The sequence below is a fragment of the Poecilia formosa genome, unplaced genomic scaffold (assembly GCF_000485575.1).
Source record: "Poecilia formosa unplaced genomic scaffold, Poecilia_formosa-5.1.2 Scaffold61, whole genome shotgun sequence".
Lineage (NCBI taxonomy): Eukaryota > Metazoa > Chordata > Actinopteri > Cyprinodontiformes > Poeciliidae > Poecilia > Poecilia formosa.
The window spans coordinates 1205782-1231047 of NW_006800000.1; the positions used below are offsets into that span (position 1 = coordinate 1205782).

General features: G+C 38.5%; 1 protein-coding gene across 2 annotated transcripts in view; it reads left to right on the forward strand.

Moving 5' to 3' along the window:
- The window catches only part of LOC103139440 (SRY-box transcription factor 6), a 94688-nt gene extending 83519 nt beyond the window's left edge, over positions 1 to 11169 (forward strand). For both annotated transcript variants that reach the window (XM_007554063.2, XM_016672470.1), the window contains exons 12-14: positions 3012 to 3185; positions 4371 to 4587; positions 6419 to 11169. In XM_007554063.2, coding sequence (XP_007554125.2) covers positions 3012 to 3185; positions 4371 to 4587; positions 6419 to 6725 — 698 coding nt within the window. In that variant the 3' untranslated portion in view covers positions 6726 to 11169. The remainder of the gene's footprint in view (positions 1 to 3011; positions 3186 to 4370; positions 4588 to 6418) is intronic.
- The last annotated feature ends 14097 nt before the right edge of the window (positions 11170 to 25266 follow it).

The following is a 25266-nucleotide window of genomic DNA, read 5'->3' on the forward strand; positions in this document are numbered from 1 at the left end:
AATTCATTCTTCTTGTCTGCGGCGCTACCAGGAGAGACAAATTAAAAGTGGATTCTCATATCATTCTGTCACACTTGAGCTGCAGGCCTCATGAATCACAATGAATTCTGTTAAGCAGCTCTCCCTCTGTTTCGCTTCCTCGCTAGTTACCACCCAGGGGGCCTGGCCCTGTCACTGCTAAACATCTGTGTTTATTTACACAATCAAACACCTAACTAACTGATTCCTAAATGTCCCGCCTCTCCTGGGAGAAAATGTTCAAAACGCCAGAGAAGGATCACAGTTTCCAGTAAAACAGAAACAATGCTGCAGTGCGTTCCGTGTTGCAGTCCCCCAGCAGTTTCTTCTGATATGGATGCACAGGATGTATCTGATTTAGCTGGGCTGCAGGAGGGACAAGTATCGTGAAAGTTCTCCCAAGAATGGTGCACTGAGCAGCACGACAGAGCACCCATTTCCCATTTACCAGGCAATGAAAGAAAAGCAATAGAAAACCGATAAATCACGTTTTTTTTTTGTTTTTTTTTTGTTTTTTTTCCCCCAAGTTCTTGTGGGCAGTGACCCATATTACCTATACCAAGAACTGGACTGCCTGGGACTGCTGTACATTAATTCAAAACTCAAGCTATTATTTCAGGTCGAAGATCTAAGAAAGGTGCCTGGGCTAACTGGCAGCAGATTTACGGTACTTTGAATATTCCAACCTGCCGTAGCATAACGTCAACTGTTTGAAAACTGCTTTTGTTGCTCGGTTCTACAACTTCCTGTAACATCTGACAGGCACTTTCCCAAGCGAGCAACTCTGCGAGGTAAAAGACCCATGGCTCATCTGGATTCCCTCCAGTGGACCCAGTCACGTGGCTGGTTTCCTGGCTAACTACTGATGTGGCACTAGGTGACGGCACGCAGTTGTTTTGCACCCCTCCCCATAAGAAGATCACCTCTGCCCATATGCATGCACGCCAGTATATAAATTGCTGAATCAGTGTCAGTGATAGAGTAATGGCATGGGGGGTATCGTAAATTACAGCAAGCGATCCCGGGGTGCAGACACTGGCTGTCGTGTCTGAGTGAGCGCTGCGCTCCTGAGCTAATGAATACCTTCATCTGGCCCTGGCAGTCAGCAGATTGCCCCGCATTGATGGATACTGTCAGCCCTCCGCCACACCACATTTCATTGCACAATAAACATGGTTGTCAAAAGCAAACAAAGTGAAATCAATTCATCCTGTACAGTGAGTGCATGCTAAATGAAATTAACGTACTGTGGGGTTTGGTGGCAGCAAAGGTACTGTATTATTCTTGAATTCGTGATGGCTTTAAGGCCTGTGGCATTCCAGAAGGCGAAAGCAAACACAGACGTAGTGCAGTCAGAGCTCGGGATTAGCTTTTAAACGTCCTGATGTACAGCCCTTTCACTGTGTGCTAAAACACTTATTTACAAGGGCGCCTCAGTTTGGGAGCAGATGATTTTAGGCATTTTTCAAGCTTCGCTGAAAAAAATGCTACAGTTTTGTTTGAGAGATTTGACTTTTTGCGAGCGCCTGTATGAAATCAAGTAAGAACATTTTATTTAAAAGACACATATAAATATTTACAGAGTTTAGTTTTTTAGGCCAAGGACCTAAATTTGTAGAAACATGTGCAGTGTCACTGTGTGAAAACACATTATTTTATCGTGACTCCAGAAACTCAGTGTGCTGTTCATCATTCTTATTATTCTGCTAAATGATATAGTGAGAAAAGCGTCTGTCTTAGTGGAAAATATATGTTTTTTTGAAGAGAAAACAAAATCCTGTGGCTGAGAATGGCGGAGTGACATCTTCAGTGATTAACACAGAGCGAGGTTTCTGTGGGTTTTGAATTAATGCCTCCGCGCAGCCCTCGATTACTCATTAAGAGTTTGATTTGTTTATAAACTGAAATAATAATAGAAATCAAACCCCAGGTAACGTGTGCCAAGGCTGCTGGTGAAATGGTTTAATGAGAAGGCTTCACATGTGGATGATGAAATATGCATGAGTCATCCCAAGCTTTCTTTTCCAGATCTGAGATCATTAAAGATGTATCGTAGCATATGGAAGGCTCTTTTTTTGTCTTATTTTTCAAGCCTTGTTTATCAACATGTTTTTGTTTGTTTAAATATTCATACTGCTTTTATTTAATTCTTTCACATCTTACATATAAAAGGAAGCAAATACGCATGCAAACAGAAATCATTATCAGCCTGATGTACAGTTTAATACTGAGAGAAACTCTCTTATGCTGATTGTGAATGCCCTGATTGAGAAACGGCACTTTGCAGAATCGGCACACTCTCTCCGCGCTAATGTGGGTCTGGTTTATTTGTGTGTGCGTGTGTGTCTGTGTGCGTGTGCGTGTGTGTGTGAATGTTTGCATACTCGAAGGGCAAAGGAAAAGTCTGAGAAACAACAGGGGGGGAGGGGAAACAACAGAAAAAAATGATTTGTGCATATATGTGAAATACTTTTTAAGAGTTTAAGTTCCCTCTTTGAATTTCTATTCTAAAGATTTCCTCAAGACTCCTATTTATTATTTATGTTGGCACTTTTTTATGGACAGTCTGAACAGTGTGCACTTCGGAAAAGCCAACACTTAAAACAAACAAAAAACTAAACATTTTTTTTTGTTTAAACGGTTTAATCCTCTGGATTCAGAAGGAGCTCGGAAAGAGTGGACGAACGCTGCTCTGAGTTAACCGACAATGTATTCAGTTTGTAGCTCCTAATCCTTTCAAGTCAAATTTTCCACTCAAAAGAAAACTCTGTCCCTCTGGGAGGGTTTGTTTTCCCAGCGCCCATTTAGAAAAATGTTCTTTATGATGAAAATAGAGGCGCTGATAGCAGATGAAGGAGAGTTTAAACCTGGCTCGTCATTTAATCAATGCCTTGCCTCGCTCTCTCTTCTTGTTCCTGCTCTGGCTTTTCCAGGGTCCAAGGCAGTCAATGGCTCTGCAGATAAACCCCAACCCTATTATTGTTGGCCAACAGGAGGTGCTGGATCTACCGAGGCGCGGGTCTTCAGGGAGTCCCGAGGACGCAACAACAACGAGCCCCACATTAAAAGGCCGATGAACGCATTCATGGTGTGGGCCAAAGATGAGCGGCGCAAGATCCTCCAGGCGTTCCCGGATATGCACAACTCCAACATAAGCAAGATTTTGGGTGAGGCCCTTTGAATTAGCTTTAAAAGTTGCAATTTAAAGAAAGAATGCAGATATGCTTTTTTTTTTTCATTTTGTTTTGGTTTTTGCTGGAATTTTTGTCAACATCTAAGACGCCTTTTAAACGCTGTAAAGTAAATCAGTGGACTTACTTCTTGCATGAAGAAAAGACAGAAAAACATATTTCTCACCATAGTAAGAAATATGAGTTGATTACTGTTAATCAACTCAAAATATTTGATCAATTTTCTACATTGTGTATTTCTCTGTTATGGCAATACACAACATTTGTGTGTGAGCGCGTGTACGTGTGTGTGTTTTTCTTTTTGATGTTTTTTTTTTTTTTTTTTAGGGAGTGAGTGCATGTTACAGCGTAGGCTACTGTGCATCAGTTCACCTCAGCATACAGATGGATTTATGGCCCATCACTACCATAAGTGTTTGTCATGAAAAATGACAGAGACTAAATGGGTCTTGTCCCCTCAGCACAGGAGTCCATACATCAGAGCTGTTAAAAGTGCTGTCATCCATGGCGGTGCAGTGCACTTCATGGAGCTGTAGTATTTACTGTGCACGTTTGTTGTTCCTTAGTTTTTGACAGTAAGGGGCAAGCATGTCTCTCTTTTAGTACAATGTGCTGCCACACTTATCAAGAGGTTGTTGTGAAATGGTCAAGCATTTTGGTGCATGATTTTCCTTAAGAGAATAATGTAAAACTACCTGTCTGCTGGTCAGGGATCACTGACTTGCGATATAAAAATACAGCACCCTCCACTGTCACTGGCGAAGATGTTTGAAAAGCCTAAAACTAAATAGGTGGTAAGGATACTGCCCTAACCACCCCGATGTCCCTTTTGTCCTTTTTACCATTTTCTGACTTACGAAGATAAAGACACTTCTGTCTAACGAAAATTTCGAGTTGTCTTGTGTTTGCTATGTTGAGTGATGGCTGAAGAAAGTAGTTGTTTCACATTTAGATCTGGAGGGTTAAATAAATCCATATGCTGATTTGGCACACGATTAAGACATGCTTCCTCATGAGTACTAAGTATTACAATAAGTTCTAAAAATCTGTTTGACTTTGACTTTCTGTTCAGCTTCCTCCTCCGACTTTTGAGCCACTTAGTGCAATTGTAATGCCTGTTTCAACGTTTCCAAGTGCTGAAAAGTTCTTCTCTCGCCGCAGGTTCTCGGTGGAAGTCTATGTCTAACCAGGACAAGCAGCCATACTACGAAGAGCAAGCCCGTCTGAGTAAGCTTCACCTAGAGAAGTATCCGAACTACAAGTACAAGCCACGACCTAAGAGGACCTGTATTATAGACGGCAAAAAGCTTCGCATTGGAGAGTACAAGCAGATGATGCGCTCACGGCGACAAGAGATGAGACAGTTCTTCACTGTGGGGTACGTGCCCACAAACACAGCAAATAAAAAGTAGCCGTTTCCAAACTGAGTGTCGAGTTCATCTGTGCTGTATTGGTTTTACGACCCACCATGCACTTTAAACTCAAACGTTTTTGTTTTTTTTCCAATAGGTGTGATTTAATAATTTCACACAAAACCAGCCTTCAAATGCAGCTTGCAGTGCAGAGATTATTATGGGATATATAAGCTCTAAGTATACACTTAGGGAAGCCTGGAGGGCAGCCGAGGCTTAACACTTTAATTTACTGTGTGTGGTTAGCAGGAGAACCCTTCTCCAGGTGTTCCCATGTCAGTCATAACATTCAGCGGCTTGGGGAATCAATCACGCTGCGCAACAGCAGACAAGAGCAGCACCGAGAGGGTATTGGTTTTATGTCGCCAATAAACTGGGTCCTCTGTCTGAACAGCGCAGAACAGGAGCTGTCAGGAGAACCTCTCTTCTCCCAAATCATTTTCACAGAAGTTGCTGGCTTGACGAGGACTGCCGGGGGAAACCCACCCCTACCCCACCCCCCAAGTCCAACCATCACATCTTAGTGCTGCGAAAGAATATTTTAAAGATTCTTTGTTTAAAGCAGAGGTTCCCAAACTGTGGGGCGCACCCCCCTAGGGGGGGCGCCGTGCCATTGCAGGGGGGCCGCGGGAAGCCGTCCGGATGAAAAAAAAATAAAATAAAATACACATGAACACTGTATGCGTTGGGTTTTTACCTTAGAATGGCCAACTCTCTGTTATTCCTCTGTCAATTTGATACAGTAGAGGCTTCCACACTTCCCATATTTGTGTCCTCTGCCACTTTTATCAGCAGTTAAAACTGTTTAATCTGTTGTTAACATGTCGTAACCTGTTTTTCCAAGCCGCCTTTAAACGCAACATGAGTGCTACGACGCTCGCGCTGGGTTTACACCTGTGCGGCAGCGAAGGAGACCTGCTGCTGCTGCTGCTGTGCAGAGCTGCGCAGGTGTGTTAGAATCATGGCAGCAAACCAGCAAAAAGAACTTTTCACAGTTTTTCCCCCAAACTAACCGACTGTTGAGTAAAGCTGTTGGATGCAGGTAAAGTTACCTAAAAGATGACTAGCTAGCTAATATCAATACAGCACCTTAAGCTTGTTAACAAGTAGCTTGTAGGCTACTGGTGTTGTCTATGTTCAGCTACGTACATTCATTTTGCTCCCCCCAAAAAGTTGATTCCCTCCTTTGTTCGTCTGGAGCCGGGGTTGAGTATAACAGGGAGTCTCTAAGAATCCCTGTTATACTCACACACATTGTTCAACCAGACAGCTATTAGTAAGCCATGGGCGGGGGGTAGGAGAAAAAGTTTGGGAACCACTGGTTTAAAGTATTGGGAGTGGNGGAGCTACGTAGGTTTGTGTTAGAATCACGGCAGCAAACCAGCAAAACGCAAAGAACTTTTCACAGTTTTTACCTCCAAACTAACCGACTGTTGAGTAAAGCTGTTGGATGCAGGTAATGTTACCTAAAAGATGACTAGCTAGCTAATATCAATACAGAACCTTAAGCTTGTTAACAAGTAGCTTGCAGGCTACTGGTGTTGTCTATGTTCAGCTACGTACATTCATTTTGCTCCCCCCAAAAAGTTGATTCCCTCCTTTGTGCGTCTGGAGCCGGGGTTGAGTATAACAGGGAGTCTCTAAGAATCCACCCCCACCTTCGCTCACACATATTGTTCAACCAGACAGCTATTTGTAAGCTATGGGGGGTGTAGTAGAAAAAGTTTGGGAACCACTGGTTTAAAGTATTGGGAGTGGGATTTTTAATCATTTTTGCCCCGTTTCTCGTTTGTCCAGCCAACCGCCTCAGATTCCCATCACCACCAGCGCCAGCATGGTCTACCCAGGAGGCCTCACCATGGCAAACACCACACCCTCACCTCAGATGACGTCAGAGTGCTCCAGCGCCTCGGTCAGCCCCGAGCCGTCCATTCCCGTCATTCAGAGTACTTACAACATGAAGCTGGAGCCCAGTGCCATGGTGAACAACAGCGAGCCGGTCAACGGCGAGGACGAGATGGACATGTATGAAGACTTCGAGGACGAGCCCAAATCAGACTATAGCAGCGAGAATGACGCACAGGAGCCGGTCAGCGCCAACTGAGACGCGCTTTACTGATGCAGAGACAGCGTTCACACAAGGAGGAGGCCCAAACGGCTGCTCTGATGTGAGGGAGGGAAGGAGCAGAAAGAACAACGGAAACTTTTACCACATGGGTTGGAGAAACATTTTAAAAGAAAAAAATAATATGTATCATGTAAAAGCCTGCATGCAGCTACGGCTTCATCAGTCGAAAGCTATTTGGTCTTAATTATTTCTTCAAGTTTGTGAAACAATTTGTTTTGTGGTAATTTATAGTTGTTTTTTTTTTCTTTTGTTTTGTTTTTATTTCATTGTTTGTGTTTTCATTAAAAGATCATAGACGGTTACACAGTTAGTTTGTTGCCTAAAGCAAAAGACAGAACTTGAAGCTAAACATTTGGTATGAACCTATAATACTTAAAGTCACATTGTTTTCATTTATTATTATATGATTTTGTTACGTCACCTAACTGTTCAAGATGGGAAAATATTCTCACTCAGGTATAGTGTGCCAGCCAACAGCTTGTGAATGTTTTTAACAAAGAGAAAAAATAATATCAAAACACAATACGGAGGGATTCCAGTTTAGTCACATTATTATTATTATTATTATTATTATTATTATTATTAGTTTTTGCTGCATAATTCTGTGTGAAAGTGCCAAACGTTTTATGTTTTTTTTTTGTTTTTTTTCCATGAGAGGTTCTGAAGACAATCTCTTCATCTCTTAATGCAGCTTCGTTGTACAGGCTCTCTTTGCTCTACCAGAAAAGGACAAATGAAACTCAGGAACTTGGAGGCAGCAAGTTCTGCAGGAAGTAACAAGTTACACCAGTGAGTCGAAGGTGACGCTAGCTATGCTCCACAGAGATCAATGCAGTGGGCACCAGTGTCGTGAGCAACCCCTCTTATTTCCCTCGTCCCAGTCCGTACAGAGCATTGTGGAATCCTTCGCTCAGTTCCAGCTCTTCCACCCTGTCTGAATCACCAGGATCTTAATCAGTGATTGTAATCAGGCCAGAATGCGAAAGGGCCAAAGGCCCCCAATCTGCAGGATTGGAACAGAAGTGAAAGGCAGCTTTGGTGGCATTACAATCTTAAATTGATGTTGTACAATGTGTGGCTGCAAAGCTACAGTACATTCTGTTAAACACTTTAGCCCCACTTGGATTGCATGTTTAAAGTCTTGGGTCTTAAAATGTAATTTTTTCAGACATTGTAAATCTTAAACAGACACTAAGAAGTCTTAAAGCAGGGCGGTCATCTTGTTGATGCAGTGGAATGATTACTAAAGTCGCAGTGAAAGGAGCGCTAGGCAGTCCCTCAACAAAAAGAAGAGCTTGCCGTCGCGTTTGTTTCTTCACTTCCGTGCATCTCACGAAATGTAATTAATTCCTTGATTCTCTTTTGTAATGCAATTACGTAAGGCCTCTGCCAGCTGTAAGCTGTGTTGTAGAACTTCTCATATTTCTTAAATGCAGAATGCTCAGAAACACTCATCGCCATCCACAACAACTCTTTGAAGAAACTTGTATGATTTAAGTTGAATTGAACTAAAAAATAAAAAAAATAAAAATTAATGGACCCCTCCGCCTGTCGAAGACATCTAAGGGAATTGGAGGGGGGGCGATGTTAAGGAGCAGTCTAGAGCAGAAGGTCTAAGTGACTGTCCTCTCAGCCACGTGCGTTTCTGACCCCAGCCTTGGGCAATCTCAGCACTCAGGGGGGCACCATCTGGCTTGGAGAAAGAGAAAGCAGCAGGAAGGAGTGGGGAAACAATAAAACTGGGTGTGTGTCCCTCATTGTGCTCTCCATCAAAGTGCTGAAAGTAAGGCCTCAACAGGGCTTCCACCCTGGCCGTATCACCAGGCACCAGCGAGCAGATGGAACAAGTACATCAAGCTGTGGGGGATTATTAAAATGACTGACGAGTGGGTATCGTCTGAAATGCAGCATTATTAATGCATGAGTCCAGTTATTCCCCTCCCTTGCCCTTGAACCTTGTCCATTTCAGTGAGAGCACAGAGCTTTGTGAAGAAACTGAATAGATGGTCACTGGCTTTAAATGGTCAAGATCCCCCACTGCTGGTCACTGCATTTTTTTTCTCCTGCCTCTAATTGGTACAGGTGGCTACGCCTTGGTCTTTAGCACTTCTTATTTGCATTACATAAACTTTTGTAAACATTCATATGAAATTCATGTGTTTGTTTTTTTTTTCTTTTTAGAATCAGTTTTTTTGTTAGTCTCCATTTTATTATTTTTCTGTTGCATTTTTTTTATTTTTATTTTTTTTTTACATTTTATAATTTTTAAACATCAAAAAGCAATCAATGGATGCTGTCCTATAAGTCAAACCTTCTCCCTCCAAGTCAACCAGTTTGGTATTTTTAAAGTGTTTCCTCCTGTTTGCTGGTGGTTAAGACTGATTTGTATGTGATTGTAAATAATTTTATGACCATGCCAAGCTACTTCAGTTGGTTGGCGTTAGGACTCTTCAAGAAATTGACACTTGACTGTGCTTATACAGCAAAAACTCTTAAAAAAAAAAAAAAAAGAAGACAAAAAAACAAAGGACAACACAGGCTCACAAAGAGACAATGTGTTATAAGCACTGGATATAAATCATATTTTTTAGCAATTCTGATTAATGTGAAGTTGTTTGACGAAGAACACCATGGATGAACAGGATTCCCCAGCCTGACTCAAGCGGGTTTGTTGTCACACTTGCCAGATTTTGGGTCATTTTTATGTTCAGTTTTTTGTTGAATTATTTTGTGTATTTATGCAAAGACAACGTGCGATGAAAGAACGCTTTGTTTGAATCACAGCTATTCAAAAGACTCAGCACAAAAATGTGAGCGGAAGATTTAGCGGCAGGCTCAGAGAGAGCTGTGAAGCAACAGATGTCAGTGCATTGTATATTGTGTTTGATACTAAAGTGTATCAATATACTGTATTTATTATTAGCCTCTGCTGGCTCTAAAATTGACAGTCAACGACAAAACCAAGGACAATCACAAGAAAATAATGATTTGAGATAAAAAAAAAAAATTTTAAAAAAATCTGTGGATTCACCAACTCGTTAAGATTTTATTGTAAATATGAGCAATGAATATTTTTTGTTCATTGATATAGGTTATGTATTGGGCTGTTTTATTTCCTCGTTTCCGCCATTTGACCCAACAGTAGACAAATGGCTGTACCTCATGTGGACGCTAAACTTTTCTGCTAATTGGAAGTTTGGTCCCAATACAGAGTGAATTGTAGGTTTTTCTCGACTATTAAAAGCACCAATATAACCTTACCTTATCAGACTTATAAGGAAAAAAAGGTACTGAGTCAAACAAGCACTTAATGTAGAAAATTAATTATACACCCATTTGTTTCCGATCATAAATGTCTGATACAATCTCATCTTTATGCTGTATTTCCTCGCTTTGTTTTTTTTTTTATTATTTGTTTATTTTAGCGATTAACCATTCAGTTCAGTGGGAAGCTCAGACTATCTGAAGACATCTGCATGCATTAGACTTGCATTGTCATGAAAATAACAAAAGGTACAATTTTTTTATTGTTTCAAAAAGCTGTTTTAAACACAAGATGTTATGTTTGATCCTTTCAATGGTGGAAAGGCGCAAGTATTTATTTCTTTTAATATTGTAAAATGCACAGATATTAGGTGTATCGCCAACTTTACATATGCTGTCAGTTTTCAACAAAAGCGTCACCGACTACCCAGGATCTGCAGAAGTATCCCTCCCAATTGGTCTCAATTTTTTTCTCCTGTAATACATGGAAAATGGTTTGGAGGAACTGAAGACAAAGGATTCCATGCTGTTGGAATATTACTGTAATTTGATTTATCTTTTTTTTTTCTTTCTTTCTTTTTTGTTCGTCTAAACTTTGTGATGTAAATGGTGGGAATGTTCTCTGTGTTAATTTAATCAGCACAACTCACTGACATGCTGGACTGACATGCTCGCTGCTGTTCAGAAAGTGTAAAAAAAAAAAAAGAAAAGTGCCATCTGGGGCAACATTTTAGCTGCCCTTGGTACTCTGCTCTTAAGAGTTGTCTTTTCAAGCAACACTGTGTGGGGCTCTTCTATGACTGGAGCCGCTGTTTTGACAAAATGCTGGCAGCCTGAAACGATTTTCTGTGCAGAATCCTTTCGATTGTTTCCTCTCCTTGCAGGTACCTGTAAACCCATGGCAAGTATTGTTTGGGTGTCACTAGAGAACAGGAAATACATAGTGTCTGTTGCTGCTTTAAAAGAAAAACAACAAAAAAAAACAAACATATGTCTGAATATGTAAATAGTTTATCATAATATCTTGTACAGTCCAATGTAAAGTTTTTAATTCAACTTAAAAACAATGTCGCCATCACATTTGTGTTCACATTCTTCTTTATACAAAACAGAAGAGATCAATTACTTGCAAGGGTGTATTATTGCTTGATGAAAACGAACAAAAAAAAAAAAATGTTAGTTTTTTTTATGTTTTTTTTTTTTGTTTTACTTGGCTTCAAAGTGTACACCAGCATTCTTTGGTTTTCATGTGCAGTATTGACGTGAGGTAAACTTAAGGTGAATAATTTTACATTGGTGTGTGCGTTTGAGTGTGTGTGTATGGAGAATTGCGTCCTCAGCTTTGGTAGTATTAATACACTATAACAAGTAAAAACAAACCAATGATTGAAACACACCGGCACATCTCGGCACCACGGAGGTGTGTTTACTGTAAATTATTAAATTATGCCCACATGATGACTTCAGACCGATTATAAAACAGCATTTTAAGTAATGCGTTGGTCCATTGTATGAATGCAGCAGTGGGCTGAAGAAACTGCCGGTTTTAGCTTATTTACCTCAAGAATTTCCTTGTTTTCTGTAAAGGAGACAAACGTTGTGTTGCAGAAAGGTTCACACATCACTCCATCTTTTGTACTGCTGTTGACACTTACCGATTAAAGAGACATTTTGTTTTAAAAACTTGAGTCATTTTTTTCGATTACACTCTTTACAGTCTGCAGAAGAGTAAACAGCAAGAAGGTCTGTCGGGAAAATATAACCGATGGCTTAAAAACATAAATCCCACGTCAATAAAAAAAAAAAATATTTCTTTATTTTTGTGATTTCTTTATTTTAATAATAAAGAATCTTAATTTTTTTCATAATTTCACAAGCAAACTGCTGTTTCTTAATCTTAAATATGACCAGACATAACATGAAAAAGAAAAAAAAATGCATTCAGCCACCCTAAATCCCTTTAAGTTGGCACCTTCTTGTCCAAGTGTGCAAAACAAGATGAAATAACATGTATGTATCCTCTTTACCATTTGGCATTTATTATCACATGGAAAAGGACTCAATGGAGAAGTGTCGCTTTTGACAGAACATTTCAGTTCAGTTTTAGTTGTTACCTTTTAATTATATTAATTTTGTTTCAGTTACAACTTAGTCATCTGTTGACATTTTAGTTTTAGTCTATTTTTTTTGTTCTTAGCACATCAAACCGTAATATAGTCGACTAAATTTATAGTAAATTTAAACAAAAAAAAGATATAGTCAGATATAAAATGCGTTCTTAGTTCATCTCATGTCCTAAAGAAACATAAGTGAAATAAACTATTTTATTTAAATTTCTCTCTACACATTTCAAGAACAGCATTCTAACAGGCTGTACATTATATTCATAATACACACATTGTTCATAAAATCAAATAATATTATTTTACTAAAATAATATGAGTAATGCAACCATCTGAAGATTAGATTAATAACAAATGGGTACAACATCGTCCTTAGGCCTGTTCTACCAGAACAATATATTATCCCACAGTACCAATATCTTATGAAATATTAACAGGTTTTTGCTGCTATCACGTTGCTGCTCAGAATTTCAGAAAGATTTGATCTCACTAGCAATTTTTAAACTCATTCCACTCAGTCTACTCATCTTACAGTTCTATTCTTACAGGATGAGGTTTCATTTAGTTTTTGTCAAGAAAAAAAGATTTTTGTCAACAAAATCTTTTGTTCTTGCGTGTTCTCTAGGGAGAACATGCAAACTCCATGCAGAAAGACCCCATGCCAGGACCCAAATCCAGGACACATGTATTTGGACTCTATAGGAGTTGGCCTGAGAACCCAGAGAGAGCACATGTATGCACAGGGAGAACATACAAACTCCAACCGGGACTCAACCTAGATCCTTCTTGCTGCAAGGGAAAAGTTCTACCAACTGTGCCACCGAACCCTGTTAGGGTCACCTAAGGTAAGAAGGTCTTAGGTTAGAGATCAAACAAAGTGCAGCTCAAAGACCCCTTATGATGAGTTATATCTATGGAAACAATGTTCCCTTGTCTAGAACGCAGGTCACTGGGGCCTCTGGGGCCTCCTCTGGAGCAACGTCTGGAGGTGGTGCATGCTCCCAAGCAGTTGGTAAGCATGCACCAAGTACTGTCCTCAGTTTTAATCAATGGAGACCGACTGGTTACAATCGGTCCCCCTTTCTCATGGGTCCGCCAGTAGTAGGAGGAGCCAAAGCAAAGTGGGATCAGCAGTTATCGAAGGCAGGAGCCTTGGCAGTATGAGGCTGGGCTACAGAAGCTGGCTCTCAAGATGTGGAAAGTTACCAGTTTGATGGGGAAGGAGACTGAACTGGTGAAAAAGGTTGAGCAGTTCTGGCTAGGTATAGTCAGACTCGCCTCGATGCACAGCTTTGGTTCTGGAACCAGTCTCCTTGAAAGGAGATATTTTTGGGGGCCTGTTGAGCAGTGCCAAGCAGCAGTTGGCATTCTTGTTGTCACTGTACATGTGTAGCAGTTCAGATTATCCACGCTTTTGGAGTCCTTACAGGGGACAATGGGGAGCGCTCCTAGAAGGCACTCCTTTGTCCTGCTGGGTGACCTCAACTTTAACATGGGCAATGTCAATGACACCTGGAGGGGTGTCGTTGGGAGGAACACTCCCCCACTTCACATCTGAACTGAGAGAGGTGATTTGGTGTTGGACTTCTGGTCTTCTCATGGATTGTCAAGCATAAAAGTGTCTGTCTGTGCTTTTGGACATCTTAGGCCATGGTTTGTCATTGCTGATTTTGTCTAATTCATTCGCATGCTTTCGACACTTGGGTCAAGAGAGGAGCAGAACTGCCAAATGACCACTACCTGTTGTTGAGTTGGCTCTGATGGTGGGGGAGGATGCTGGTCAGTCTTAGCAGCTCCAAATGTGTTGTGAGGGATGTGTCAGGCACATCTGGCAGAGTCTCCCATCAGATGGATCAACAACTCTTCCGGCAGAGGCTTGAACACATCCCGGGGGAAGTGAGGAACATTCAGTTCTAGTGGGCCATGTTCCGTTCCTTCATTGGTCAGGTGACCAGAGCTGTGGCCACAAAGTGGTTTTTGTCCATCGTGGTGGCAACCCCTAAACCTGCTGGTAGGCACTTGTGATAAGGGATCCTGTCAAACTGAAGAAGGAATCCTATAGAGTGTTTTTGATCCTGGAAGCAGCTCATGGGTACTGGCAGTTCAAGCAGAATATGACCTGGACACTCGCTGAGGCAACGACTCTGACATTGGAGGAGTTGGTGAGGCCAAACTCTTTTATTTTCAGTTTATAATTAATTATGGCTCTGCGAGATGCTTAAAACATGGGATACTTTTTTCATAACCTAATTCCCCTTTAAACTTCCCAACATAGCAAATCAAGCTACAACAAAAATGTAGCTTGATTTGCTAATGTTAACAAACAAACTTATGATTCTTTCACAAAATACCTGTCTGTAAATAAAGGTGGAATAATAAACTTCTAAGGGCAATCGGTTACATGTGGGTGTAAAAGCCCTGAATACACACACACACACACACATATATATATATATATATAGAACCTGAACACTACTGGTAGAACAAAAATAAAAATCATGTAGAATTGTCCTTCACAACTATGCAAAACATTTATTCACTAAACATTCTCCAAAATATATTTGTTTGTTTTGATAGTGACAAAATATGAAAAAGTATCCAAGATAGCAAATACTTCTGCAAGGCAGTTGAGTGATTATTTTACTCCCAGCTCTACATCATAACTCCTCCTGAGCTAAAATATGCTTTTGAGATTATGTATGGCACAAATGCATTGCAATTCATCAACAATTATTTCACAGCTCTGACTAAACAAAGACAAAGTCAACTTAATTTGTGTGCTGCAAGGTCAATCCTTAGTCTTTATGAAAAGTGAAAAAAAAAATTAACTTAATTTTTGCTTTGCTTTGACAAAGACGTTGCAGTTCGGCATGTTCTGATGATTTTTGACCTAATAAAAGGCAAACCCAGAATGATCTGTTTGTGAGTGTGCTTTTGCAAGGGAGTTGTGTGTTGAGTGTTTGACAGAGCCAGAGGTCATCCTGAGAATTGTAAAATCTCCATGGATACCTGGCAGATAAGGATCATTATTATCTCAGTAACAATGAGGTGTACATGCTGCATGCTTCTTAATAGAAGGGGTAGAACATTTTACATAACTTAGTTCAAATCAGCATCCAATTTTTTTCCCCCCCAGCTTGTTGTTTTTGGACAATTTTTAAGAAGAAAGAAAAATCCACAATGTTTTTAATGTTTAATGTTATCTCAGGAGGTCTCTATCACAATTCGGAATTTTTTTTTAATCATTTACAGATTTTATCATTGAGACCTTTACTTTTTTTCTGGTTCTCTAAAATTAAAGTTTCTTTAACAGATATCGTTGCGTTTCAAGTGGAAGAGACACAACTCTTTGCATAATAAAACTGTTTTGTAATTTTTCAATCTTGCATATTTAATGACATGGAGAAAATCTCTTTGCTTCGCGTATTACGGTGCAAGATAGTGGGCAGCATTTGTTACCTTCTATTCTTCCATTAAAAAATTTCTTGCACTCTATTTGCTTTTCACTGCATATGTGAATTTTAAATAAGCGGTTTGAGGAATAATCGGAGGCCTGGTGATCTTGCTGTTTGTAAGTGGCCTCTTTGGATGAACTGTCACTGCTGAACAAAGATGTGCATGTGTGAACTGCACGGAATAATTAATACAGCCACGCTGTCGTATAGCGGCAGGGCTGCTATTTCACAACCCTGATGACTAAACACCAGAGAGACAGGGGAGCCGAGAGGAGCACTTGGAACAATATTTTACTCATTTGGATCCGCTCGACGCTACAGTCGTTGCACCCAGTGAATCTGTCAGGCAGCACCATTTCCCCAAGAACAGCTGCTATTTATCTGATTTTCCCATTAAAGTTGACTCATGACTTTATTGTACAGGCTTTGGCAGAGGTGCTGCATACCTCGGTATGTCTCTGTAAAACAGCTGAGGGTTGGCTGCTCTGATGTTACTGGATGTCCAAACGTGTAACAACTTCTCTCTGTTTTCCTAATGTTCAGGTTTATGTTAAAAGATGGCGCGTTAGATCAATGTTCTATAACATTGTTTTCTGTACTTGTTAATCTCATCTGTTTTTTTGTTGTTGTTTTTTTTGTTTTTTTTTATTTCAAGCACAAGTGAAAGACTCCGTATTTTGACTGATCTCAAGTTCTCATCAAACGTGTGTACAAGAACAGTATGTAAGAACACCCTTAGCAATGTTTTAATCCTTAGAGGTGAAGGACTTAGGAAATCTTGCTAATTTCACAGATGGTTTAAAATAGATTAGTGTGGAGTAGCAGCTCGCAGAGAAAGGCTGACCCACCAGGCTCCCTGTGCAGCTGCCAAAACGCTGTGCCTGATGCTCAGAAGTGCCTTCCAAAAGTCCTGCAAGGTTAAAGTCAAACTTAGGTATCTTGAAGTACCATCCTTTTTTTTTTTTTTTTGATAACCATTATTGTATCTTTATTGGACATTTGAATAAATCTGTGTGCCGTTTACCATCTGAAAAATGTCCTCGCTATATTTTTATTCGGTTTTTAAATGCCATTGAAAATTAAACTTTGTCTTTTCCATTTTGCCGTCATTGTTTATATGCTGTATTAGTTGGAGCCATGGGAAATTTTCCTTCTCTACTTCAAGGTCCTGATGGAAACAATTCCCTAGAGGACAAAGATGTTCACTTGGAACTAAATGCACAATTTTGGCCAAAAGCACCCATTCTTGCTTGATTCTTTAAGTCTGTTTTTTTTTTTTTTTTTAGATATTTAGTACAATGCGTCCAAAAGCCAATTTTGTACAGGAATAAAAGAGTGAATCAGACTCTGCATGGTGTTTTGGACAGGCCAAGCCTGCTGTTAGACTTGGTCTATGTCCGAGTAAGCATGACACAACTCTGGCCTTCCTGAAAGGACCCAGCTTGGAGTTAATGCGAAAAGACAATTGCATAGGGTGAAAAACTCAACATGGTTTTGTTCTACTTGTCATTCTTTGGAGCATAGTTGGGAGCAAAGCCTAGGAACCATCTGAATGTTATTTGTGCTTTTTGACCCATATTCAGCACTGCTCTCACAAAGCCCTTGTGAGAGGGTTGAAACAATGGGGAGGCCCTCTTAGAAGAGGGACAGGCCTTAGCATCAGCCAAACCATCTTGGACCTGCTTCACTGAAATTGTTTGTTCCCCAAAAAGGCTGACATCATTGAACAGCTATTGGTGAACTTAACCAGTGAAGAAAAAAATAAAAAACAAGGCAAAATTATCCTAGGAGTTATATTATTAGTAAAACAGAAAAAAAATACAAGCAAACAAAAAAACAAACAAAAGAAAATCATTCTCAGTGAGAATAAACGCAGAAATTATGAGATTGTAAACAAATAATATATATTTAATATTGGCATAAAAAATAACTATTGTGTAATACTAAAATGTAATTATTTTTGTACAAATTGGACATTTTTGGAAATCCACATTTCTAAGAATGTATTTTTGCTAAATGTTACACTTCATCACTTCTTGTCAGTGCATTTGTCTCCTAAAGCATTCGACTGTGTGAAGAATAAATGTATAATGCTTTTTCTTGCATCTCTGCTCTCTCTCTCTCTGCTTTTCTGAAGAATTTATCCAAAGAAAGGTTTCTTTTTGAAATATGTGTTATTCTCTCAAAGCCATCACTGAGCCCTCTCATGCATATGTGAATTACACACCTTTATGAATATGTAAATGTTGCGAGAATGCCTCATTAATTAGTAATTCATGCATTTTTCACAAGCCCGATACTTGCCAGTGCAGTAGATGATTTATCAACTAGAAGTTAAAAAAGGGGATTCATCATCACGTTTTCAGATTTTCTGGGCTACATCTGTAATTTTTGTAATTCATTGAAAATGATTTGTCTTTATGGTTGTATCTTTGCAGCTGTCTCATAATATCACATTTATAATGTCAGATATGCTATTTGGAATGTTTGAGTGCACTTATAATTTTAATGGGCATATTTCTCCATGTAGATGTTTGCTTACAGTTTCATGTTCTGGGTGAATAATTTGAATGTAAATAGATATGCGGTTTTAAACAGAAATATTCAGATTTATTTGGTTATATTTAGTCGAAGAGATACAGATGGGGAAAAAAAAAAAAAAAAAGATTTCATGCACCGATGTCAAAGCTAATCTGGACATTTGATATTTGATGTTCTGAAACACAGAAGTGGCGACAACGTCTGTCTGAATGGAGTAGCAAATTCAACACCAACACAATGGAACAAAAGACGCCGAGATGCACGTAAACATTATGTGGAACATCGCAGCCATAACTCTGCCAGGGTTCATTACAACTAAAAACTAGAAAAGTCGTTGCAGACGAGATAAAACCCAACATGAGAACTTATTGACCCAGCTACATCCAATGTTCTAAAGCTCCATAACAAAAACTGCAGGCGCAATTAACCATGTTAGTGATAGCTAAAAAGTTGTGGTTTCTTCTTATGATGGAAAAAAAATACCTGTGGGCTAGCATTCCTGGACTGGAATTTTGTGAAAGTGAAGAATAGTGTAATCTGGACTGGCCAAAAGAGAAACAAATAACTCATGTTTTGAGGATAGCAGCCACATGCAACTTTCTGATCACCTACAAACACAAGACTTTGGTACAGTTGAAAAATCTTCGAAAAATATTGTCTTCACATGCACAGTTGCTTTAGTTTAATCCAGTGGCATTGCCTTTAACATGCCACTGGTTGTTAAAGTGTTTCTACAACACAATTTATTTCCATGCAAATTAAATTTGCTTGCGTGTATGACAAATTTTAAAATGCAACATATAACATATACGCTGTTAGACAGATGACAGTATCCACTATCAAAGGGAAATTGTGGTTATTGACAAGTGCTATTTTTTGTCTAAATATGTTTGAGCTTTTAAAACGGCAGTGAGAGATGCATACTCTAGTGTGAGCCAGAGGTTATCTTAAAAAATACAGTTAAAAACGTAACTAAACATCTTTATGAGGAATGTTTTTTTTTTTCCCCACCCCACACCAAACCTATTAAACATTTCACTAAAAATGACTACTGTCATTCTAATAATGCAGAATAATATTATTGATACAACTCAGAAGTGGGGATTTGTATTTTATTTTTCTGGGACAACACGGACACATGAACTTGGATTTTTCCTCTGTGTGGTGGTTTTCTTATTACTGCTTTTTACCCTAACAAGTTAAGTGTTATTCCATATATTTATGCAAAGCAATTCTGCAGTCCTGAACCCTCCCCTCATTCACACATTAGCTGAAGAGATTGACATAGTAATAAACTGATGTTAATTAGATGCACTTTGAAATTCTCCATTCTGCTCCTCTTCATGCCCTGGTGGAGCTGGTGGCTTATTAAATCATTTGCTGCTCTTGGGTGATCTTCTTTTGAATCTTGGACTTACCCTCCGGGCACAATTTATTTTTATTTCACAAAAAATTTTACCAGCAAATTTTACATTAGTTCAAGAGAATTATAAATCATTATTACACAGGCAGACACTTCAAACATTTTAAGAGCTTTCTGCTCGATGAGGCATCAAAGGGGATGTTCTCACTGATGACTGTTACGCTGGCAAATGAGCGCTGAGGCTGGACTGATTATGTTCTGTATGTGGTCCACCAAACGCTGTCTGTGGAACATATGTTTACAAGCTTTTGTTTGCGGCACAGTTTGAGTCTTTTTGAATAAATGGAAAAGCACCTAACAGTTACAGTAAACCCCCCATTTTTGTTGTTATTTGGACAAGTTTGTCTAGACAAGAGGGGAATGCTGTGTCAACTTCACTCAGCACACAATCTGAAAAAAGGCCAGAAAATGTGAATAGTTTGAAGAAAGCTCACAGTCTTGACCTAAAAACGAATGCAATTTGGTTGGAATTTCTGAAATATATTGCGAGACTAATGCATCACTAACTTTTACTGTAATAAATATCGAGCTGATTGACTTGATTAACAACACAGCTTGTGTGCTGTTTTAAAGATAATTGTCCTTTTAAGCTTTGTGAGTTGTTTTTATTAATGAAAACTGACAGACTCATCTTTTAATTTCTGAAGAATAGTTTTCTAGACATCCAAAACAATCAGAAGGAGCATCACAAATATTTTATTCTTTTCTGTATTTTTCTTTAAATTTTGTTCAGCAAGGTCTTCTGACATTGTCCCAATGTTTTTCATAAAGTTTTTGCATGCTTTGTATCTTTGCTGATTTTATCATTAATTTGCCGTATTCAATGCAATGCAAACCAGCTTTTTAAGTGGTTTCCATTGTTTGCTTGCTTGTTTGTCTTTTTTAAAGTACTGCTATTTGATTAAAAGTAGAAAGTAGGTGTTTTTTGTTTATTTTGTCTTCTCTGTCAATGAAAAATTGCATATTAAGAACCGCTGTAAGTCTTGTGAAGCAAACCACTTTCCATATAGGCTGCATATGCAATTAAAAATTGTAAGATGCTGCTAAAAAATAAAATTGAATCTGCAAGTTTGGCAACCAGCTCTTTAATGTTGGTGTCAAAGCTGGTGACTAAGTAACCCGTTTTCAAAACTGTCACAAATGTACAAGAGTCTTCTTGTCCCATGCAGGTTTCATGTGTTTAACGCAGTGTAATGACCTGACCATACTGATCTGATCCATGAAACCTTAGGCAGCTACTGTGTTGTTTTCACTGACGGGAGAGAGTTGGGCAGTTTTCATTAAAGATGACAAGTTACTTCACTGACATAAATACACATAATTTGATCTGAAGACTAGATACACTTTTAGTAAACATTCAACATGTTTTTGTTTTTTTTATCCTTAAAGTATATTAATAGTGAGCTGAATAAAAATATAAAGCTCAATTATAAAGTAGAAAAAGGATTTCTTTAAAAGAAAAAAGAAAAAAATATATCCCCTCTGATATGCACCAGTCAGGTCGTTAAGTGATTGGGTTTATTAAATTTACTCAGCTAAGAAAAGAAGAAGCTCCCTTACATTTCAATTAATTACTGCACAATTAGTTCCTCAAACAGCTGATTAGGGTTTGACTCCCAGAACTAAGTTAATGCTCTCTATTGTTCTCCTCTAATTAGAAGGCTTACTCAACATTCACCGAACCAGTGCGTATGTAAGATTCAAGAGAAGCAATGCACAATGCCATTGTTAAGGGATCATGTGCTGCCCGTGGCAAGACAGACAGAGCAGAAAGTAGTCCTAGTATCAATTACTGCAGCATTATTAGTGTGGCTTTGTCTCACAGTCCCCACAGAGATACAGAAAAAAAGCCAGCTAGCTCAATTACCCTCCACCCAGAGGTGACAAAGCCTTTTGATTTGCCCTGCCTTTTAAATATCTACTGTAATTCTAATGTATCTCATTATGTATTGCTACCTCAGTTCTGGGGTGCAGATCTTAAACGCTCTGAAAGATCACAAGAAAATCCAGAATACTTGGATGTAATGTGCCGTGTGCAATCAAAATTAATTCGACTGCATCTGCACTGAAACAGTCTCAAAACCAAGCATTACGTTTTCAATAAAGACAAGTCTTGCTCGTCCAGCCACTATGTCTTTGTTTAATAGAGAATTGTACACATTTTATGTGTCATTGTGAATTTCTCTGGTTTTATTATAAATCTTATGAGAATATACTGTAGGAAAAAAAATACGATTAAAAAAAGGATTATTCTTTTTTGGTGTTTAAATTAATAGACATTAAAAGCAATGAATAAGAGGGAAAAAAAGGTGAAGTCAAGAAAAAAATATTGCACATAGTTTGTGAAACGTATATGCAAACTTTATAAATAACTTCTCATTTATTTATGAAGTAGTAGTTAATATAATATGAAAAACATTGAAAAAGAGAAGGCAGAATTGGAATAAAACTGGAACCAATTAATTTATCAGCGTATTGGTTTAGGGTTGAGTGCAGGGAATTTTGTTAGAAGATTTGTTAGTAGCCTCTGCGACTACTACCAGAAAATAAATGCACTTTTATGAAAAAGACCTTTGACTCACTTTTCAAAAGATATTTTGCACTGAAACAGACTTGATTTAATTACTGTTATATTCAAGTTTTAAAAGTTCACTGTAGTCTCGACACGATTAGTGAGTTGGTGACTTTTGGAATCACTGCAGCAGATCTGACCATCTGATTTTAATAGGAAAAACAACTCCGGTTTACTTTGCCACTCGGCAAATGTCTTCAAGTCTTTTCTGTCTCTTATCTTAAGTATTAGTATATCCAATAGTTGTGGAAGAAGTTTCTAAATTAAAAGTTGTACAATTCAAACAAATGTCTCTCAGCTGTGTAGAAACATAAGTTCCAGGACATAGAGTTAATATGGTGTTGAATATGCAACAGAAAGTGACAAGAGTATAGCATTGATAAAATATATTCAGAAAATCCAGAGCATTCAATAAATAGTAGGAATTACCTTCTGAATATTCATTTCTTGAAAAATCCTATAGTCTAAGTTTTCATATTGTTGCATTTTGTTGAAGACAACAATTTAAAAAGTCCCAATTATTTGCCATTCAAACAAAACAAAAAATCTAATAAAAGATTTGATACATTCCCTGTAGCACATGTGAAGTTGCTGAGGCACGTGTGTATTTTTAACCTTTTAATTTGAACTAAAACTTAACTCTTAAACAGAAATACAACCAATTGTATCATTAATCCTGTTTTTCATGTAAACTCTTCTGAAGGACGCAGGAAAAAGATCCGTCAGTTTTCAGACTCTTCTGCTCTGGAATCAGCTTCCCTTATTCAACGCTGCGATTTTGATGTTCTGCTTTGTTTTTAAAACAAAACCATTCAGAAATGGTTTAAGTGTGGTATTTGCTCTTACTGTATCATTTGTCATAATGAGTTATTGTAAATTGTTTAGCCCTTTTTTAATGAGTGTTGTCTAGTTTTACTTTCATTGTAATTATTTAATATGTTTATAAATCTAATTCATGGTGAACAAAAATTAAAAAGTTAACCCAGTCAGATGGTGCTTCTCCTTCCAAACGATGCCATTACAGCACTGTTCGGAAAAAATCCCAACAAATAAACAACCTGTCATGGTGCAACAATGAGCCCTACTTGTTTGTTTTTTTTGGTGTGCACAAAATGAAAGGATGCTTTGACGCCAAAGTGCCTGGTTTATTTTCTTGTTGCCTTCTTTGTCCCTTTATTGACAAAGATCTTTTAAGACAAAGAAGGAAGGTGAGAGATCGAGAAGTAGGTCATTACACACTCTACTTGCAGACTCAAAAGTAATGTAGGTTATGCAGCTAAAGAAACCAAGCCTGTTGAAAAGAGATACTCTGAAATAAGGGCTGTGCATGTGGTTCGAAAGACCAAGAAGCAGACTGACAGGCTACTTAAAATGTGCTACTTCACTTTGCATTAAAGTGTACAATATCAGGGTAGGGAGCCAAAGTGAGACCAAATTTCAGCAAATGCTGGTCAGGCTTGGAGCGATGGATCACTTACCGAAAGGAATCAAAGTCGGTGGCAAAAGATCTGATCTGGAGTAGAGCCCAGAAAGAAAAGTGTGAAACCTGGGGAAAGAGGGGCTCTCATTGAGGAAATCCATTACTACTGGTGAAGCCAGGAAGCATGAAAGGAGCTGTCTTGTTAAATTGGCTGCTTGATAAAGGATGTTTTTGGCTGGGGAGCCACTCATCGTCATCACTAGTGACACCAGACAGAGGAAGGAGAGAAGTATTTGAAATGTTGAGTCACTGCAGTTCACTCTCTGTGTTTCGCTTAACCTATTAAACCTCTTGGCCTCTTTTTGAAAAACTCCCTCACTGTCTGTCAGATAAAAATAAGGGGTTTCTCAATCCTGTTTTAATACTACAGAATAAACTTGACACAATGTACTTTTTTTCATCTTAAGATATTTTTCAAGTTTACAAAGCAACTGCAAAAATCAAAAGCTAACCCATGTTCCTATACAGGATCCACAGAGGCAGGAAGCTGCCACAAGTGGACCTGAAGGGAAAGCAAATAGCTCTGTATGCTACTTCTTTTAAACTGAAGTAAAGGGAAAAAATACTCCACTGAACCTTGTTAATATTATTCATTGATGTAAAAAAAAAAAAAAGAACTTCAACAAGTCAGTTTGTACTTGGCCCATACCTTAGTTTTACAGTATGCTCAGCTGAGACAGTGGGAGATTTATTTTATTTTTTTTTGTTATAATATGGACTGTGGCACAGTTAAGAAATAAGAAAAGAGCTAAAAAAAAAAAGTGTCTTACTTAATTAACAAATTCACCCCTTTTATTTATCATTATAAGACATCAACCTTCACTGTTCAAAGTTTGTAAAACAACAACTCTGGCGGATAAAAGTAGTTAACAAGCCAAAAAAAGTCTGATGATCGTGTTGCCATTACCTACAGTAACTTTGCATTGACCTTCACCGTGTCTCCTGTGTACAGTATGCATTTGATTTTGAAAGATTGGTTTTGGCAATGCCTCTTGTGGACCAAGGTGAGTGGCATCAGGTATGTTGAACCTGCAGTGTATGACCACTGACCCTTTAATCGTCTTGGCTCACTTAAGCTGCTGGTGGATCCCCCAGTAGATTTGTTTTTAATGCGGAGTGATTTTTTCCCCCCCCTCATCCTCCTTCCAAGCCACCCTTTTTATCTTCTTCCTGCTGTGTGGCTGAAACCCCGACGAAGCTGGGACAAGCCTCAAATCCCCTACATCAGGTCAATCAGGAAAAAAATACAGCTTTAATATATCCTGAAACATATTGTATCTACTGTAACGATACATCAGAGTTTTGACTCCTACTTGGTGCTACTGCAAATATCTGAAAAAGAATATGAAAAAACTAAGTATTCCACATCTGCATATTCTCATATATGCTCATTTTCTTTTACAGTTTTTCATATCACTTTTTTTTCTTTTTTAGAACAGTTGTATTATTTTATTTAACAGTATGGTATGCAAAAAATTTTACTCACTTTTAAATCATTTAAAACTGGGCATAAAATGAAACCTAAAGATCTTTAATTACATGTGGTTTATTCATATTACTTATGGTACTGTTTTACATTTGTAATCAAACACCAATAATGATATAACAAAAGTAAAAAATATAATAATGTATATTTTTAAGGCAAAGTAAATTTGAAGA